Source organism: Ruditapes philippinarum, unplaced genomic scaffold, assembly GCF_026571515.1.
Source record: "Ruditapes philippinarum isolate M1 unplaced genomic scaffold, ASM2657151v2 ctg3855_1_1_1_1, whole genome shotgun sequence".
Classification (NCBI taxonomy): domain Eukaryota; kingdom Metazoa; phylum Mollusca; class Bivalvia; order Venerida; family Veneridae; genus Ruditapes; species Ruditapes philippinarum.
This window is the reverse complement of record NW_026861459.1, coordinates 160,309-181,927: the sequence shown is the minus strand read 5'-3', so window position 1 is coordinate 181,927 and position 21,619 is coordinate 160,309. Positions and strand designations below refer to the sequence as shown.

General features: G+C 31.7%; 1 protein-coding gene across 1 annotated transcript in view; it reads right to left on the bottom strand.

The window, feature by feature from the left end:
• Positions 1 to 3,482: 3,482 nt before the first annotated feature.
• The window catches only part of LOC132715670 (histone acetyltransferase KAT2B-like), a 67,145-nt gene continuing 49,008 nt past the window's right edge, over positions 3,483 to 21,619 (bottom strand). Inside the window, exons 8-12 of the mRNA XM_060698710.1 lie at positions 10,509 to 10,652; positions 7,798 to 7,946; positions 6,911 to 6,977; positions 6,440 to 6,524; positions 3,483 to 5,952 (exon numbers count right to left, since the gene is read on the bottom strand). Of these exons, the coding sequence (XP_060554693.1) occupies positions 5,759 to 5,952; positions 6,440 to 6,524; positions 6,911 to 6,977; positions 7,798 to 7,946; positions 10,509 to 10,652 (639 nt within the window). The 3' untranslated portion in view covers positions 3,483 to 5,758. The remainder of the gene's footprint in view (positions 5,953 to 6,439; positions 6,525 to 6,910; positions 6,978 to 7,797; positions 7,947 to 10,508; positions 10,653 to 21,619) is intronic.

Below are 21,619 nucleotides of genomic sequence, written 5' to 3'. Positions count from 1 at the left end.
TTTCAAAAACCTTTTAAAGAAAAATTTTAAGGGTCCCAAAGGGAATTTTAAAAAAATTTTATCCGACATATAGGAACAAATTTTCTCAAAGAAACCGATTTGTTTCAAAACCACGGGGCTTTTTAAAATTTTTAATTTTAAACATTTTAAAGATATATGCTAAAATTTTCATTTTTAAAAATTTTTACAATGTTTACACACATACCCTTTTTTTGTAAATATAAAAAAAAACGTGTTATTTTTCCACAAAAAAAAGCATTTATTTTTAAAAATTCTACATTTAAATTGGTTAAATAGGGAAAATATAGTGCCCTTTAAAAAAAAACGGGAAATTTTCAAAAAAAAATAAAATTTTTACATGCCTGTAAAAGGGAACGCAACTTATTCTTTTTTTTAAATTAAAATTGGACATATTTGGAAAAAATTAAACATAGATTTCAAAAAAATTTTCTGTGATAAAACTATTTACGCAAAGAGGAAAAAAGTAAATTTAAAGTGCCCAATTAAATTTTTGTCTTGTCTTAACTGAATAGATTTTATTTTTAAAAGATTGACTTTTATTTTTGGGTGATAAACCAAAGAGTTGTTTTGACAAAATTAAATTTAAAAATAAAAATTCCCCAAAAGTAAAAAAAAATACTCCCCAAAATCTTTGAAAAAGGGAAAAAATTTTAAAGGTAAATCCCAAAAATTTTGGCAAAAAAAGTTTTGCACTTTATTTTTAATTATTTTCATAATTTCTTTTAAATTTGAAAGAAAGAATGAAAAAATTTTAAAACTTTTTTTGATTTCCCCAAGTCCCCAAAAAAGTAAAAAGGGCCCTTGGAAAGTTCAAAAAAGTACTTCAAAGAAAGCAAAAACATGACCCCTAAATTTTTAAAAATTTAAAAAAAGGGAAAAATTTCTGTCAAAATAAGAAATTTATTCCCCCTCTAAAAATATCTTAGTGTTTAAAGAAATAGATGCTGCAAATTTAAACCCAAAAAGTGTTACATCGAGGCTTGAGTGAGTAGGATACCCCTAAAAACTGTAAACACTATAGACGTCTGTGAAGTTTTAAGTGGTCTTATCTAGTCATAACATAAATCTTTAATTTCAGTAGCATAACACAAGTTAGAAGTTTATTTTTTATTTTTGTCATCCTGTTCATTTGGCACAAATGTTGACTAGACCATAGCCTCTGTAACAGCATGCTCAATCGTAAATTTCCTGTTACTATGGCAACGGGGGGACGTCTCAAAATTGTCAAAAATCACTATTTTGTATTGTTTTTTTCCATCTGATTTCAAAGTGCTGCAATTTCTCAATGAATTGAGATAGAGTAGAGGCTTTTCAGCGTCGGTAACTAGTTACCATAAAATCGACCTGAGGCCATTTTTAGCCTGTCACATGTCCAAAATGTTCTTGGCGATTAGGGGGACTGTCGCCCCCTTCAAACCCCACAAACAGAAGGGGATAAATCCCCTTCTGGCAACCCCTTGATGTACCATTTTGATGGGGGTGGGGGCGGCGCCAAAAAAGTGGTCACTTTTAAAAAAAAAAAATTCAAAGGAAAAAACAGCGTTTGGGGCCTTAATAGGGAATTTTCACACTGTTTGAGGCCTCAAATAATGGGGGGGGGGCAAAAAGCCGTCAAAACACGTCTATATGAGGGAAAAGGTTAATAAGTAAAGTCACTTGCCCTTCATCGCTATCTTTTAATCCTGCCATAGATATTGATGTGATGAAGCTATGATCCATCTAGCTAACAGAGTGTAGGGTATTAAACTCCGAAGCCCGCTCGTGCTAGAAATAATGCACGTCAAAAGCACGGTGATCCATCGCTAACACTGGAATGACGTGATGTGGCCATGTCACGGTCGATGGAAATAATAATATATACAATACATTGTATAATTATATATTAATTGAGAAGTACTTCCTTTCCTTTGAAAATTACATACTGCACAACTTGTAAAACGAAACATTCTTAAAAATCAATGTATACAAAGTGGGAACATTTGCAATATCACTTATTGCAGATGTTTCACAATATCGTGCACGTACGATCATGTGGCCCTTGGGATAAATTCGCCTTGTTTGAAAAGTAGAAAATTCAAAAAAGCTAAAAAGGGCAATAAAATCTTAACTCTGTCTAACTTAATCATAAAAATTCAGATTTTTAATATGTAGAACAAGAGTTGATTTGACACGTTTAAAATGTAAATCTGCCAAAAGTAAAGTATAAAAATATTGCGAACTCGTTTCATACATTAAATATTTCAGGTAAATTCCCATGAAATTATGCATAAATTTCCTTTGGCCACAGGAGTTATTTATCGTTCATGTTGAAAAGAAGTTTGCAAAATGTAAACTTATTTTGACTCAAAATCCATGTCAGAATTATTGACCTCGGAAAGTTTCAAATTAATATCTTCAGAAGTCTGCACCGTGAAGTTGTTCAAGTTCAAAAAATTCAACCACTATTATGTTCTCAAATATATGTGTGTGAAGTATAAAAGCAAATATCATTAGTGGTTAATGAAATATGTTGCATGCAAAACTTTAACCAAAGTGTTACACCGAGGCTTGAGTGAGAAGGCTAGCCCTACTTTTCCTCGAATAGTTGAGGTAAAACAATGGGGGGAATTTGTCCCGGTAACAATTCTTTTTTCAGAAAGGGTAATAATCAGTAAAAATCACACTTATGTCATGGATCTTGGTCAGTGACCTTCAATTGTAACACTGTAGACGTCTGTAAGTTTAAGTGGTCTAATCTAGTAATTCATTTACAACATGAAGTTGTACTGAAAACATTAATCTTTTAATTTCCGTAGCATAACAAAAGTAAGAAGTTTATTTCTTTTATTTTTTTTCACATTCATATACTAAGTACATACAATAACAAGAGCTGTCCGTAAGACAGCGCGCTCGACTTTTTTATTGCTTGCCAATAAAAAAAGTTTTTGCAGTAAAAGGCAATACAAGAATCTCTGTATTTTTAAAGTGAACAATGGCCATGAGCATTAAGATATTTAGTGAAGAATTATTTTACTGAATTGTGTGATACCCTTGAACACTGCAGCAAAGTTTGAAATGTTTAAGTCAAAAGAGGGCTGGTAAGAAAGAAAAAAAAACTGAGTTGAGCCTTAAATAAATTTAATAGTATTAAACCCACTTTGAGAGAATAAGGTATTTTTACGTCACTCAGAACACCTTGGTAAATGACATAATAACATAATTTTTCAAGAAATCTATGCCAAGGAAGCAGTATATTTTTGTACAATCAGCATAATATATAGATTTGACTTTGTATGTGAAAGTATTATAGTTACCTTATAATACAAGTAATAGATAAATTTTATCAAGCTTTTTTAGATGTTGTCAGTTGGTCACAAGTGGATCTCTTTCACACAGGCTGTGGTGACTGGTTACTTTTCGTGGTCCACTATGTAGATAATGCGTTGTAAACTGATATTTGAATTACATGAAGGAAGTTTCAATTCATTATTTAATGCCGGGGCGAGTAGGATAGCTCCCCTTTTCATAGAAAAGTCGAGCTAAAAAGTGGACTGGTACTAAAAACTTAACCAAGATTCTAAGTCGATAAAAGGCCTTAATTTTTAAAACAAATCCTTGACAGAGTTACCTTCTCTTGCGTACAGATGGGGGTAATGATGTGAAATAGCATTAAAAGTTTCAAAGCAATATCTCAAAGGGTTAAGGCAATAAGTGGATTTTACCCATATTCAATGTATTTTCTAAGTCAAAAAGGGGCATAATTCTGTCAAAAACCTTGACAGAGTTATGTCCTCTTGTCTGTTGATGAAGTCGTGATGGTAAACAAGTATGGTCAGTTTCAAAGCAATACCTCCAATGGTTTTGAAATAAAGTGAGGTGGTACAAAAAACTTAACCAAGCTCAATACACTTTCTAAGTCAAAAAAGGGCCATAATTCTGTCAAAAACCTTGACAGAGTTATGTACTCTTGTCTGTAGATGGAGGTTATGATGGTGAACAAGTATGGTAAGTTTCAAAGCCATACTTGTAATACTTCTGAAATAAAGTGGGGTGGTACGAAAAACTTAACCAAGGTGTGACGCCAACGCCGACGCCGACGCCGGGGCGAGTAGGATAGCTCCCCTTTTCATAGAAAAGTCGAGCTAAAAAGGGTAAAATGTATTTTAACATACTAAAAAACTATGTTATGGTTGTGAGGGTTTGTTTCCAGTAAAAATCGTAAATAATACATTTTTCTATAAATAAGAATTTCCACTTTTCTTTCATGAATATGCATGAATGAACTTCTTGACATTGTCTTGTTCTAATGTATTTCCTAACTAATAGTATCATACATACTTTTTTTAAACAATTTGAATATGTTCATTTCTTAAAATTAATCTTTATCATTCACTGATGAAAATTGACTATTGGTTTAGAAACTATAAATGTTGTGTTAATATAAATTTAATTTGCACTCATCTTAAATTCAGTCATATTACAAATGATTCCTTTGTATCTTTAACACATTACATGATGAATTGGTATATTTTATTTATCTTGCTTTGCATTTAAAACTGTCAATCAATATAAATCCCGTTGATTTCAATACAAAATTATACAAAAAAAAAGATGTTAAGCTATTAAGCTATCAGTTAAACAAAGCCGGTCAGACTGCTAAGATGCATGCTTTGCTCAATCCTGGTGGCATAGACTTATCACTTTCAGATGAAGCTGGTATAAAGTTAATTCAAAAACTAGCATTTTGTCATTTTGTTTAATTCACTATTAATCAATTTACTTTTATATCAGTACAATATTTATAACAAAATATTTCCTGCATTCCTTTCTACATTAAATGAAAATCTTTGCTTTTTTCAGAGACAGGCTTTCAAAATAATTATAATAAAAATGATAAAAAATAAATATATGTACATTAATATCATAGTTCAAATTATATTGAAAAATGCATAACATCTTGTAGAAGTCATGAATAATAAACTTTAACAAAGGAAGCAATACACTTCCATTTTACATTTTATCACCAAATTTTAAGTTGTGTAGAAAAGTGTCTCATTAGATAAACCCTACGCATTCTTTTTCTGTATCTTCCACTACTGAATATACATTGTAATAACAATCACTTTTACAGCATTTAGATGTACCCACATAAATACCCTTATAGAAAAAGCTATCACACTTTTCTCCCTCCTTTTTCTTTCTGGAGACGTGTGCATATTTTTTTCGCACTGGACTGTCTCAATTTCAATCACTTCCACTTTTCTTCTCAACATCAACACTTCTGAAGTTTCAGCTTGAATCATCAACCATTAATTAATATTTGGCTAAAATCAGAGGTCTAAAGCATCAGTTATTAATGTCAGTGTTATTAAACTTGAAGCAATTTTAAAATAAACTTTCATCTCTTAATATATTAAATTTGTAAAACTTGCATCCTCCATCAAACTAAACACATTTCAATGTCAAGAGAAATTTTCAAACATGTATCTTTTTTTTTATTAAGGTTCATAATATTTTTAATCTAAAGCAAATAACTTAAATATGACTTCAAGTAAAAGTTGAATGTAATTACTCTACTGTGTGTTAAACTTAACATAGATTATAGATCGAGTTAAGAACTCTTTCTTTTTGAACACTTGATTATTTCCAAGTTGACTTATTTTAAGTCTAATCCAATTTCCAGGTTGACGATCTTTGAAACTACCTTACACCAACAGCTTTGATCAAACCAGATTTTTAAGGAAAATATACTGATTCATCATCTGTCAATCAGAGAAAATTCTTTGAGTTTATTGTTGAAGAATCGTTCCATGGTGTTGGCACATTTATAATACTCTGTATCAGGTTTGTTGTAAGAACGACAATTTGTGAAGATTCTCATCATGTCGGCCATGAATAATTTCTTGTGAACGTAATATCTGTTCTTTAAACGATCTCCCATTGTTCGAAGATCTATAAATAGAATTTGCAATTGATTTAAAGTCAATTTATAATCAATACATAACACAAAACCTACAAAAAAAATATTTTTTTCTTAAAGCTCTACATTTTAGATTTGTAATGCAAAAGTTATCCTTTAAAAGAGGGTTTAAAAATATGTTCTGAAAATATTACTGATCGATCATTTAATTTTGGTTATGTTTTAAATCACACTGACAATGTAAATGTCATATGGCAACATTGGTAAAGGAAAACATCAGGTGCCCCTCCGTGCAATTTTTCAGGCATCTCAGTAAATTTACAGGCACCTGAGTAAAAACACTTCATAAGTCAAGTGGGAATTCATAATAAAACCTTAGGAACACGATATCCTGGAAACCCTTCAAAGTTACAAAATATTTAAATATTCTGAATTTTTAGCAAGAAAAGTTAACTTCATAAATGTAGCAAGGAAAAGAGCACAAGAAAAGATAACAAAGAAAATACATATGTCACTTACCCATAGGAAACTTGATGTAATCATAATAATCAGGGGCTTCAGCTTTCTCCACTGGTTTCAGGAAAGGCCAAGCACAAGCATGAGTCTGTAAAACACAGGGAAGTTGTTTTTACTATTACAATGTACAATGCTAGTCTAATTTGGCCAACAGTCATTTGAATCAAATGTTATCTGTGTGAATTTTATTGAGAACTTCTCTTCAAACTTGACAAACACTTTTAATGCAACTACTTATATATAACAATTGAAGGGAAAGAACTCTGATAATAAGTATGGGTAATTCAATATCTCGGGAGTTATCAGAAAATCAAAATGCATACCTACAAACATGCAAAAAGTGATACAGTTCCACGTCCTATTATAACAATAAAATATGCATTCAAATAGTATTATTACTTTTAAATCATATTTTTATAATATCAACAAAAGATGCGTACAAATAGTTATATTACTTTAAAATGATATGTTTACCTTGCAGTGCTGTAGAATTGTTTTAAAGATGTTGTAGAGCTGATCAGAGTCCATTACAGGTTCCTTCCTAGAAAAAATACACAACATGTCATTATAATATCAACATCTGCCATGTCAGAGTGCACAATGTAACAGACAGGTTAAGTATATGATATACAACCCCATACACATGGAAAGAAGTTTTATTGCATGCTTTTCGGTGGTTTATAGAAATATATCAGTGATATAAAAACTGGTAATTTCACTGTTTGAAACAGTGAAATTACCACTTTGATAATTTCACTTTTTTGAATTTAAGCCCCTTACGTTGTTTCAGTGAAATACCAGCGTGCACAGAACGGGGTACCAACTTAATGACGTGACGTGGTAAATGACGTCACGTTGTATTATTATTTGGCGCGCTTTTCATTCAGTATTAGGTTTAATGTCTTTTTAAAACGTTTCTTTGCATATAATAAAAAGAAAATTTGTTTAGTTTAGTGTAAGATCGAAATATATTTCACCTTGTGAACACCAAAAGTTCATATTTCACTCGTGGCTGCGCCACTCATGAAATATACTTTTTGGTGCTCACTCGGTGAAATATATTTCGATCTTACACTGAACTAAACAAATATCCACTATATAAATGTAAAAACCCTGAATTTTGCATTAAGTTTTTCAATTCATTGATTTTATAAAGAGGAAAGAAAGCTTTTCAGAGTATAAAAAACCTCAGATTCACGAAAATACCTTAAAACTTTTACCCATGCATGCACCAGCAATAACTTTATAATTTCTCAAAATCTGTGTGACTTATATCCACAATAAACCTTTTTTTCTTTTTGAAGAAAAAAAGTGGTTTAAGTGTCAAATACAGAAAGATGCACATAACAAATAATACACACGGTTTATCAGGTGCAGGTCTCCAGCCACAGTCTTGAAGACCTGGTATACTCTCAATAGGAATATGTCGTACTCCGTCTTTAAAACACGTCAAACCTGGATACACCTTTGTAAACTTTTCTTGCTTCTGTTCTATTATTTTCTTTACAATCTAAAACGGAAAAACTAAGTTACTTAAGATTTTATCACTAACATAGATTAGATGGTGCAAGATTAGGTGAATCAGATCATTTTTTTAATTCTAGCAAGTTGAAGTATCACTTGCTCCTTTGTTTCTCACAAAAGTTAACAGTTAACATTCTTTTTTTCAACAAATTTTTCTTCACAGAATAAGCAATTTTTGTGTGTTTTTTGTTGTTGTTTTTCTAAGCAAAAATGTGCGAAAAAAACTCTCAACTGTGATCTATATACATGTATCAAAACAAAAACAAGATTGCATTTGAGAAAAATGCTATGCCACCGCATGGTTCAAATTTCATAGCTGTACACCAAAGGACAAGAAAGTAGGTCACATCATCAAAATCTAGGTCACCTGATATCAAAGTTCAATTTTACAACTAAAACTGTGCACATGGTCAAAATGTCATTGCTGACATCAAAGGACAAGAAAGTAGGTCACTGTCCCCTTGGGCAAGGCATAATTTTGACCCAAGGGTTTAATTCAACAATTTTGATACAGGTCCACCAAACAACATTTCAAGTCAAATATCTAAGCTATAGCTTTCTCCCATTCAGAAAACATTTGTTTTATTTTCTGTTTTTACTATGTGTACATAATGAGAATCACTGCCTCCGGGCAGGGCCAATTTTGACACCAGGGGAAAATTTTGAACAATTTTGGTAGAGGACCTATAAATGATATTATATATCAAACATCAAAGCTCTATGCCTTGTACCTTCAGACAAAAATATTTTTTATTTTTTCACTATATGTACATAATGCAATCAATTACCCCCGGGGCGGAACCAATTTTGACCCCAGGGCTATAATTTGAACAATCTTGCCAGAGGTTCACTACACAATGTTTCATGCAAAATATCTTAACTCTAGCCTTGTAAATTTAGAGAAGATGATTTTTTAAGTTTGTACTATATACATATAAGGAAAACCTATGGCCACCAGGGGGCGGGGCTGATTTTGACACAAGAGGCAAAATTTGAACAACTTTGGTAGAGGACCTATAAATGATATTATATATCAAACATCAAAGCTCTATGCCTTGTACCTTCAGACAAAAATATTTTTTATTTTTTCACTATATGTACATAATGAAAATCAATGACCCCCGGGGCGGAACCAATTTTGACCCCAGGGCTATAATTTGAACAATCTTGCCAGAGGTTCACTACACAATGTTTCATGCAAAATATCTTAACTCTAGCCTTGTAAATTTAGAGAAGATGATTTTTTAAGTTTGTACTATATACATATAAGGAAAACCTATGGCCACCAGGGGGCGGGGCTAATTTTGACACAAGAGGCAAAATTTGAATAAATTTTGTAGAGTACCATCAGATGATATAATTTAACAAATATTAAAGCTCTAAGCCTTGTACCTTCAGACAATAAGATTTATTTATTTTTTACTATATGAAATCAATGACCCCAAGGGCGGGGGCAATTTTGACCCCAGGGCTATAATTTGAACAATCTTGCTAGAGGTTTACTACACAATGTTTCATGCAAAATATCTAACCTCTAGCATTTGTCAATTGCTAGAAGAATTTTTTTTGAAGTTTTTACTATAAGTTTTTACTATATACATATAAGGAAAACCAATGACCCCCGGGGCGGGGCCGATTTTGACCCCAGGGCTATAATTTGAATAATCTGGGTAGAGGTCTACCAAACAATGCCTTACGCAAAATATATAAGCTCTAGGCCTTTTGGGTCTTTACAAGAAGGTGTTTTAAGTTTTTACTATATGTACATATAGTGAAAATCAATGACCCCGGGGCGGGGCCGATTTTGACCCAAGGGCTATAATTTGAACAATCTTGGTAAGGGTCTACCAGAAGATGCCTTATGCAAAATATCTAAGCTCTAGGCCTTTTGGGTTTTTACAAGAAAGTATTTTAAGTTTTTACTACATAGTGAAAATCAATGACCCTCGGGGCGGGGCCAATTTTGACCCCAGGGCTATAATTTGAACAATCTTGTTAAAGGTCTACCAGACAATGCCTTATGCAAAATATCTAAGCTCTAGGCCTTTTGGGTCTTTACAAGAAGATTTTTTAAATTTATTCTTATAATTCCTTTTGGTTGCCATGGCAACCAGATTTCTGCATGGAATGAAATTCTTTGAACAACTTTGGAAGCCCTTCACCCAAGGAACAATCCTGCCAAGTTTGGTTGAAATTGGACTAGTGGTTTTTCACAAGAAGATTTTTTAAGTTCACTATATATTTTATATAACACACACACAAACAAACACACACACACACAGGTGAATCGCTATATGCCACCGCATCGCAGATGCTGCGGTGGCATAAATTGGACTAGTGGTTTTTCACAAGAAGATTTTTTAAGTTCACTATATATTCTATATAACACACACACAAACACACACACAAACACACACACACACAGGTGAATCGCTATATGCCACCGCATCGCAGATGCTGCGGTGGCATAAAAAGGAATCTAATTTTGGATCAATCAACTATTTCTTAACATGAATTCACAATGTACTAAAATTACTTGCAATCTCACCTCTTTTTGTTTGCGTATTGTCTTTGAGAACTCGGTATAGCAGATTCTAGGGTTAAGTTCACAACCCATAAGTGTTGCCCCTTCATAATCCTTGATATATCCCAGGTAAGCTGACTTTGGTAGCTTTATGTCCTTGGAGAAACCCTGTCAAAGGAAACATACATAAGTGACTATAGTTTAGTGACTTTATTTTATCAACTTATACATTTTAAACACATGTAAATCAATACTTCTCCTTCATCTATAGAACTTAACCCGAACATCTTTATTACAGGATTTGTCCAGTTTTGAGTGACGAATTCAATATCAGGGGTTTTATTGTTGGTTGTGTTCATTGAAAGACGCCTTATCTTGTTGATCTTGTGTATCATATTATTTTATATTTAGTTTGTTATATTTACTCCCATTTCAACACATTTTGGTCATATCTTGGCAACTAGCTTTTTTAGTTAACTAACCAGCAACTACTAAATACACCACAAGAGAATGATGTACCAGATATATGGACAGAATCTGCTGTTGCGAATAGTCTTAATTGTTAACTAGTAACATCAAATTAATAAAGAGAAAGTACAGCAATTACCAGTTATTTCAAATCACACATTCAAGCAAAATATATCTTTAAGCAAGAGTACCAGCAAGAATGAATTTAAAGTTTTGAATATACTAGCCCGAATTCCAGTTTTGAATTTATTCTACTATATATTTAACTAAAATTTCTTAAACTTTTCACTGGCCCGAACTAATTAAATTTTCAGTGGCCAAGGGCCATCTTGTCAGTGCTAAATTTGATGACTGGAGTACCTGTTTTTTGAAATACCCGATGGCAAACTCGTCAGCAAATGTGAGGAAATGTACAATATTGTGTTTAATGTGATAATCCATATCCCTGAAATACAAATCATGTAGGCTGATAATTATTAGTATCAATGCAATATATTGTTGCTCATAATTCACAAATACTTTAAATACTCATTAATCATGACAATTTTTATGTCATGATTGTAATATTTACAACCACACCATAATAAACTGACTTTGTAGATTTTTTACGTTTATGTTTGTAAATAAAATGCTTATAAAGATCACAATTTTTGATTGTTTTTTTTATCTGATTATACACTTAGGATGTATATCTTCTTTGACATTGACACCTAAAGGTCAAATAGTGGCTTTTGAGCTTTACCTTACCAAGCCCCAATAACTATTTGAGACCTTAACAGGAATCTGAGAATAACCACTGACTATGCATATACAAGGTATCAAAATAAGTTTTCCTCGAATTTACCTCTCTGAACATATCTCGAAAAAACACCAATAAAGTATTATTAACAAATAGAAAAACAAATCTTTCCAAAACAACGTCTCAAGTTTACCACGAGGAAACTAGCAAATTGCCAGTGAAAATTGAAAAAAGTCAGTACTTTTTTTATTAAACTCGAAAAATGTTCCACATGCTGAGATATGAATATGATTTGACGAACATCTTTTTGATTTTTTTTCTTAATTTCTATTCCACTAGATCTTAAAACACATTAATACTTTTTTAATGATTAAACAAAGTTAAATCTAACTTCTTACCTTAACTTGTTCATTAGATGTAACAGCACAGAAAACAATCTCTGTAAAACCTTGTGATGGGAACATTCTAAAGCATATACCACCAATAACGTTATTATCCTTTACCAATGCCAGACACTTGTGTTTCCTGCAAGTTGGTCAAGATAAAACTAGAAATGTGTCATCATGCCACGGATGCCCCCGCATGCAGCCAAAATTTCAGATGGTGCATTAATTATTTTTTTCATTTTAAGTTCAAAGCCCTTAAAACTTTTCAATGTTAACACAAACCATTTTCATACAATGTTCAAGGCACTGAAATTATTCAGTCTTAACCTTTTAAAAATAGCATATTGCATATGTGTAGCCAAAATTATGGCTAAAAGTATGAGTGCTGAAACTGAAAGTTCAAAATTTTTCCAACATTCAAGAAAGATAAGTTTGTCCAAAATCATTGAACCACGACCAAATTCAAACTTAAACTGCTTATTCCTAAGATGTATCTATATTATTTTCAAAGTGAAAGGGACATAACTCTGCCAAAAAATCATCAAACCATGACCAAATTCCAACTTGACCTGCCCATTCCTTTGACATATCCATATGTCAAATTTAAGTTGAATACGTAACACTGTTGGGTAGATAATGAACAGAAACTGTAAATTTCATATTATTTTCTATGTGAAAGGGGCATTACTCTGCCGAAAATCATTGAACCATGACCAAATTCGAACTTGGCCTGGGCATTCCAAAAACATATCCATATGTCAAATTTGAGTTGAATGTGTTGTACCATTGGGGAGATAATAAACGGAAACTGAAAATTTCATATTACTTTCAAAGTGAAAGGGGCATAACTCTGCCAAAAATCATTGAACCATGACCAAATTTGAACTTGACCTGCGTATTCCTTTGACGCATCCATATGTCAAGTTTGAGTTGAATGTACGTGTTGTACCTTTGGGGAGATAATGAACGGAAACTGAAAATTTCATATTATTTTCAAAGTAAAAGGGGCATAACTCTGCCAAAAATCATTGAACCATGACCAAATTCGAACTTGACCTGTATTTTCTCATAACATATCCATATGTCAAATTTGAGTTGAATGTGTTGTACCGTTGGGGAGATAATGAACGGAAACTGAAAATTTCATATTATTTTCAAAGTAAAAGGGGCATAACTCTGCCAAAAATCATCGAACCATGACCAAATTCGAACTTGACCTGTATTTTCTCATGACATATCCATATGTCAAGTTTGAGTTGAATGTGTTGTACCGTTGGGGAGATAATAAACGGAAACTGAAATTTCATATTATTTTCAAAGTAAAAGGGGCATAACTCTGCCAAAAATCATCGAACCATGACCAAATTCGAACTTGACCTGTATTTTTTCATGACATATCCATATGTCAAATTTGAGTTGAATGTGTGCAACCATTACTAAGATAATGAACGGAAACTGAAAATTTCATATTATTTTCAAAGTAAAAGGGGCATAACTCTGCCAAAAATCATCGAACCATGACCAAATTGGAACTTGGCCTGTATTTTCTCATGACATATCCATATGTCAAATTTGAGTTGAATGTGTGCAACCGTTCTTAAGATAATGAACGGAAACTGATGATGACAGAATGACGGAAGGATGGAAGGACGGAAGGACGGAATGACGGAACAGGGTAACACTATATGCCCCGGCCATTACATGGCGGGGGCATAATAAAACATAATAATGGTTGATAATGTTGTTGTGGCAAAATTAAGTACAAACAAAACTTATCTGTACAAAGAGTTAACTCTGTGGGATTCATTTAAGTGATATTAATAGTGGCTGAATGTGTAAAATTAAAAATTAGTTCATATATTGGCATATAAGTTTTCAATTTTACAAAAAATCCTATAAATATCCTTGGGCAAGTATGGGTAATGCTCAATGTATAAAAGTAGTTGGGCAGTTTTCAAAGGCTGTTTTTACCTTTTCCCTTAAACCATTTCTATTATCAAATATTGGTTAATCACCATTATGAAAGTCATTCTTTTCATCATATCCATATGAAAATGTCATAATATTTGTCTAGAGGAGTCAGGCGATGTTAATGTATGTAATATATCATTTTCCACCCTTACATCACTGGCTATTTTTATGGTCTACATGTATATCACATTGCAGATTGTGTTACATCGCATGTATAAAATTATAGATACCATAAAAACATCAAGAATAGTCCAAAAAATCTGTAAAACAATCTATGAAGAATACAGATATGAATATGCCTCATTGGTTTTTTTTTATTTTAATTTTTTATTTACATGCTGCCATGTTGTTTTTCAAATACATGTATACAATATCAATGTTATCTTAGCAAACCTTTTTGCTGTTGAATTGACATCAATTCAAGCTTTTAACACTCAAGTCTTAAAAATACTACAACAAAGGATGTGCATGAAAAAATTTATCATTTTTTATCTTATATATTAGAATTAAGAGAATTCCTCTGAAAAAAAAACAAACAACAAAACATATAACATGCCTAAAACTGTACGCAGTGAATGAATCTAAGCATGGGACCAGTGCAGACAAGATTAAATCTGTTCCATTTTATCATGGCCTGCACTGAAAAAAGATGAATAGTTTTGTCCACACTGAAATATGGATAAGTCCCTTTTCAACATTTTACAAGGTAAGGAGGGTTAAAGCTGCACACCTACAGATGAGCAAAAAATATTTCAAGAAAATTCAATCTTTAGAAAAATGTATGAAAATCTATAGAAAAGTTAACAGATTCAATATAAAGTTAATTTTTTACATGTTATGTGTGATTAATGACTGATTTTGCCGTATTATTCACTATAATTCTACTGCGTTATTAACGCAGTAAGTGGTATCTATGTATATTTTGACTTTTTTTTGGTAATAAACATGGATTGTAAGTGCCATTTGAATGTGTAAATTACTATCTTTGTTCACTTCACAACATTTTACTTTTAAATACATTTTTAAAATATTCATGAAAATTAGCATGAATCTGGAGGCATACTGCTTTAAAGTCACATTAAGCACGAAGATGTTATAATTTTATTTTTTCAACTTACAGATCAAATACTAGTCTTGTGATGTATTCTTTTGGCATCCTCGGAAGCTGATGTGAGAAGACATTCTGCATCCCTGTAATAAATTATCTCACTTATAAAATCATATGGAAAACAACTTAAAATGGAACTTAAAGGCCAATTAAGCCTATAAAATGTTATTATTTTCATTCATTAAAAACTTTTTATGTTGGTGCTATGTTACAGTTTACAAAAAGTTGCTCATTGGCAATATAGCTCAACTATCTTTTTTTTGTATTTTGGCATTTAGTGCAGATATAGTGATTAAGTATTTTGCAGGCAGTCAAAATACCACTTTGTGTACATTCTACTACTTTTATGATAAGTTATTTCACATTCAGCACTATTTTCTTCAGATGCTCAGCATCTTATATGTTCTTTATCTACATGTAGTATTACAACATTATAAAACACAGAATGAAAAAAAAAAGTTATTTCTGAGGCATAATGTGCCTAAAAAATTAACTATCATCAAAGGCAGGATTTTTATTTCCTAAACACTTTGTTATTATAATTGTGAGGATATCCAAAAAAGACACAAAATATCTTTTATCTTAAATTGTTAAGTTAAAATTCCAACATGGTTTCTTTTATTTTGACAGTATCTGTTTAAACTTTTCTGAATGAAGGCTATTGAACAGCCGAAACGTAAGACCTTATTAATAATATACTGAAATCTGACCCACTTTGTTTTGTGTGTTTCACATCCTTTATTCTTTTTATAAATTTTCTGAGATATGAGTAACTGACAGAGATTTATCAATGCTCTATTCTTTGCTTCAGAAATGTATGCATAGACTATGGCTTATTTGTTCTTTTGGATAATATGGGTAGTCTCCATTGCTCTAAATACACAAATGGGGACATTTTGTACAGCATTTTCACCATTTCATTTAAGAGTTGGTGGAAAAAAACATTATGATGAAAGCTAACGGTAATTTTGCAACAGTCTGTTGTAGCAAATGGTCACCATTGACAAGTTATCTCTACAATAATTACAAATCGTAACACACCTACCTATAAGCCATATTAGAAGCTGTCGACTTGGTTTCCTACTCAGAGAGTTTCCAATGACATGAAATTCTATTACACCTTTTTTCTCTTCATTTCTTGCACTCTCGTCTCTTGATGCATGACTAGGGAAGAGCGAGGACTGAAAATAAAAACAAATACATAAAATACTGGTTTGTCTGAGAAGTGAAAAGGTGATAGTATATAATAAGTTTACAACTGTCATCATAACTAGATAGATATATGTTGAGTTTGAACAAACTTATTCCTTTCTTTTTTTTATCAAACTTGTCTTACAAGTATAGATGTGTGTGATCAATTATTAATATACTCCTATTTCAAATATTATATTCTTGGAAACTTAAAGGCCCATTATACCTCAGAAATGCAATCATTTTATTTCTCAAAACCTTTTTATTTTTGGCATCTTGTTACAGCTTAAAAAAAATATTATTTGCCATATAGTTAAACTATCTTTGCTTTTTTATTTGTTGCCAGTTGGTATATTTTAATTATAATGAATTAGTATTTTGTATGGAGGTCAAAATTCTACTTTGTTTACATTTTGCTAACTTTATGACATATTACAGTACATTCAGCACTACTTTCCTTAGCTGTTAAACATCTAACATGCTCTATTTCATTGTCAAAGACATGTTTGATATTTCTAAAGACTATAATAAATATGGATTTCTAAGGCATAATGAGTCTTTAAGTAACTCACATCTGGGCCAACCATCTCCTCGGGATCATTTATTGTGGCTACTATCTCTTGTATAAGATCCATGGGAACATCTCCGTCAATCTTTGGCTTTTTAACTTCTTCCGGCACTAAAACTTCCTCCAACTTTCTCTTCTCTATCAAGATAAAATAAAAACTTTGGTTACATATATGCATAATTATTCAGCTACATCAAACATTATCTTTCACAGGGATTTATCAAATTCTATTGTTATCAAAATCTGTTTTCAAGTCACACTGCCAGAATAATATTTTCATTAGCAAAGTACTGTTTGACATAGGTTCTATACTGTTGGCTGCCTCATTTTAAAATTCTGATATAAAATCCCTTAAAATTACAATGGACAGTTCCAAATGCAGAGTAGGACACATTCATTTTACAAATTCAGAGCAGGATAAGTCCAGTGTAAAAATTCAGGAGGGTAAAACATAGTAATTAAAGTGTGAAATCATATGCCATACGAAGGATATTGAATGAGTTTAAATTTAATAAATTTACGAAATTTATTTAACGAGCTAAATAAAATCATATCATGCCAGCCTGAGCTGGAAAGCATATTTTTTTATAATTCAACAAGATCAATATATTTAGTATTTGAAACTACATAAATATATTTTTTCATTTATCACATTTCTAAAATAATAACTTGAAACTGTTAAAAAGAGTCATTTTTCATTGACGCGCCTACAGTGAAACGTTAAAATTAGGCCGCTTTTACACTATATTTGTATGGAAAGCAAAAGTGTCATTACACAAGTGTAATATAATTTTTATTAAAAGGCTTTTTTTACAGTCCTGCGCTGCAGTTTATGAAATACTAATTAATTCTAACATTCAATTCTTCTGACCATTATTCATTTGTTTAACAACCATTTTAGTAAATCAATAAAACTGTCACAATATATAAGAAGAGTTAAAATGACATTCCACTGTACAAACCTGCCAATGCTTCATTTCTCGACGATCTACGCAAAGCGACAGGTGTGCAATTTTTGTCATCTGATTTCTCAGAGCTGGCGACTGAACCGGCATCTACTCAATGATATGAGATAAGTTTTATATAGTTAAACCCTGGTATTTTGATGACCTTCTATTTGAAAACTTAGCATTACCCAAGGTGTAGGCACGGTACTGTTTGTAATCACTATGTATATTTACATAAATATGAAGGTATTATTTGAAGTTTGTAATTCAAATACCTCCCATTTGCAGAAAAATTTTGGTCCAAATTATACAATTATAATAAGAATTACACTTATCATATGAAGCAAAGTTGATTGGGATTGGCTGAGTTGTTGACTGTTCCGAATGGTGAAAAATTTCCAACAGCCATGCATGAATTTTACACAAGTATAATACAAATGTATTTGCACACTTTGTGTTTAACATTCTGTTTAATAATTGATTAGATAAAATGTGTTCAAAATATTGTTCTAAATTGAAATATGAAGAAAGAAAATCAAATAAGCAAATTTAAAGCTACCATGTATTTGTATATAAGAAGACATGTTAAACTTTAAAATTGTTGTTTTTGGTTACAATCACATCAACATATTTCATTCCATATTGTATTTTTATCCTATACTGGTGATAGTGTAAAAGATATGCACTTTATTAAATTAAATCTCGCATTAACAGTAATATAGGTTCTTAAAAACATAATTGAGCCACGCCATGACATAACCAACACAATCGTGACACAGCTCATTTCAGTTTGGCTTGTACTTACCTGAATTAGCACCTGTGTTATTAACATTGGCCTGAGAAAACTCGGTATCCCAGATAGGCGAACCATCACCGTACACTTCCTCTTCTAACATGGTTAGAAACCTGGAAGTAATATTGAATACCTGATTCTACAATAAGGTAATGTAGCTTCCACAAACATAAATACTCAAAACAATAATCTTATTTATTTACTGATATTTAAGAATCTATTGCTTGAATATTTACCAGATCGGGTTTGAATTCCCAAAGTTCTTGGCATGCACATATCTTCATCTTAGTAAATGCAGTAACTGGTTAACTCCTATTAAATTATATAAGGAGTGAACCGGTTACTGCACTTAGGTGATAATATGGTATATCAGAATAAGAAACATTACATATTTTTTCTTAAATCTAGTGTATTAATAAGATAAATCATTTTAGCAGCTTCAATCATTTCAAGACTTGTCTCTATACCAACATTGACACCACATCTAAACAACCTATCCAGGCCGTCCATATCTTCATTTCTTGAACAGCAAAAAGCGCTTAATCCAGCAATAGCGGTACCTTTAAGTACAAGTTAAAGGACATACTTATTAATATACAATATGAAATAAACATGCACAAACTTTAATTTTTATAATAAGTGTTCATTTAACTTAAGTTCATAATTGTCTTTATTATGATTTTGTCCTGTGGTATACATTGTGTATTCATATTGAATTACTTAGATTTATTTTTAATGACTAAATAAAATATAAACTCGAGCTATGAAGTGAAAAAAAAACAACTTTTCAACAATATCTAATTCTTCAGCCTTTACTTGGCTAAAGCGGCAACATGTCAACAATATCAAACTCTCCAGCTTATTCTCGGCTAAGTTTGCTGAGCTAGCTTGTCCTGCATCGAATTGGTCAAACTGTCCATTTTACGTCAAATGGATTCCATTATAAAAAAGCAATTTTTATAAGTTTGAGAAACTATTAAAATGTCTTGACTGACACCAGGTCATACTTAAGATGACACTGCGTAAAATAATGCTTACCCAAACCTGGACTCAGGAAGTTAAGTACACAACAAATGAGAGCCATAGGTAATGGCATCGCTGGTACCGCTATCCGATCACTCTTTCCTTTATACTGTCAGGACCCTCTACCGGCACCATCACCAGTCCCTATACCTTTTCCCATTTTTAAGTAACTGAAAATTAATAAATGTTTATTATTGAATACGATATATTGTTTTTTTGTTAGAATATTCTACTACTTCAGCCACTTACTAATTCTGCTGAATCCCCACCTACAACACAATATGATATTTTTTTACTTAAATATTTTACTTCTACAGCCACTGATTTCTACTGCTTCTGCTGCTTGCCCCATCTCTATTTCTCTCCTCATTTTCTACTCCTTTTCCTCCCCAACCCATTCTACTCCCCATACTCCTTCCTCCTCCTAATCCCTTATTATAATTGAAGTTGTTGTTCGTTTTTAAGTCTATTCACAGGCAAGCAATTTTCATGGTTTCAATTACATTCGTTCTGTCTTCTTTATAAATACAAACTATATGTATCCAGTTTCCAAAATTGTTTCCCGCGTCCACCTTTCTGAAAATAAAACTCGACATTTAAGTGAAGTTCAATTTAACACTTTATTGACTTCTTTATTAAACTGTCGGATAACTTTCAAATATTTACAGAAAGTGTACGAAGCGCTTTTTTATTCAATCAAATTGCCCCCAAAAATCAAGCTTTGAAACAAAGGCGAGACATTATCATCAGTAAATTTGGAGAGATTTGACAAATGTATAAACATACCTTTAAATAGTAGATATAAATAATTTCACTTTGAGACAACACTTCTTTTAAAGTCCTTAGACAATGTTACAATGATTATAAAAGTAATATATTAATTAACAGGTATCCCTTTACTTTTGAAAAAGTGACATCATGCATGACTCGTAAAGACAATAAGGCATTATTAATAGTAATTCTTTGTTTATAATCAATGAAAACAAAGTGGCAAGTTTTGCAAAGCAGTTGATTATATCAATGGCATAACTGCTTGTCTATGGACAGATATTTGGATGATAATTCTAATTAATGGGCCTAAAAACAAGAGTAATATTTCACCGACCGGATATGGTGTTTCTGTTAAATAAACATGGAAAAAAGCAATTGTAATATCTGGGCTATTATATATAATAGCTTATCAGAAGTTTGACTTAAATAACCGAGAATTTACGATTGGGAAAGAGGAAATAAGCAACTGCCAGAAATTGTTGAATCATTTTACTTTACGATTTTGAGTTGAATTTTACTTTTCTAACGTTAATTGGAAGATGTAAAAATGGTATTTATTTGATGATTATTATGTATTAATTAATGACATATCTACAGCTTTTGGATAATCATATAATCGTATGTCATGTGTTATTTCATAATTGATTCGGATTGTCGGAGAAATTTGTCAGTCATAATATTATTGAATTATGCCGTTTTTCCTAGGAGGTTACATAGGTTCTATTCCAAAAGTCACTCGGTAAAAGTTTTCCAATCCTTCTTGTTTCCAAGATAGTTAATTACTAGTTATCGACTAGGAGTTTAAAATGTTTTGTATGTTAAAAGTTGCTAACTTCATTTTTAGGCCTCATTTAACATATATGAACATACGGAATGACATCGTGGATGCAACTGATCTCAAAAAAACTGATAACAACATGTTCATTAAAATAGATAACAATGCTCGTAAGTTCTTTCATTTGTTCTACAATTTCCCTCTTCACCGCCTCAATAGTGATAGGTGATTTCTTAGATTGATAATATTGGCATTATTAGCTAACATACGGGCAGTCAGTGAAGTAATATCCGTATGTTTGTTCGACAAAGCTTGATTCTTTAAACAGATTATCTTTGCAACTCACATATAGCCAACAAATGGAGTCCTTGAACTACCACACTGTACCTCACAGG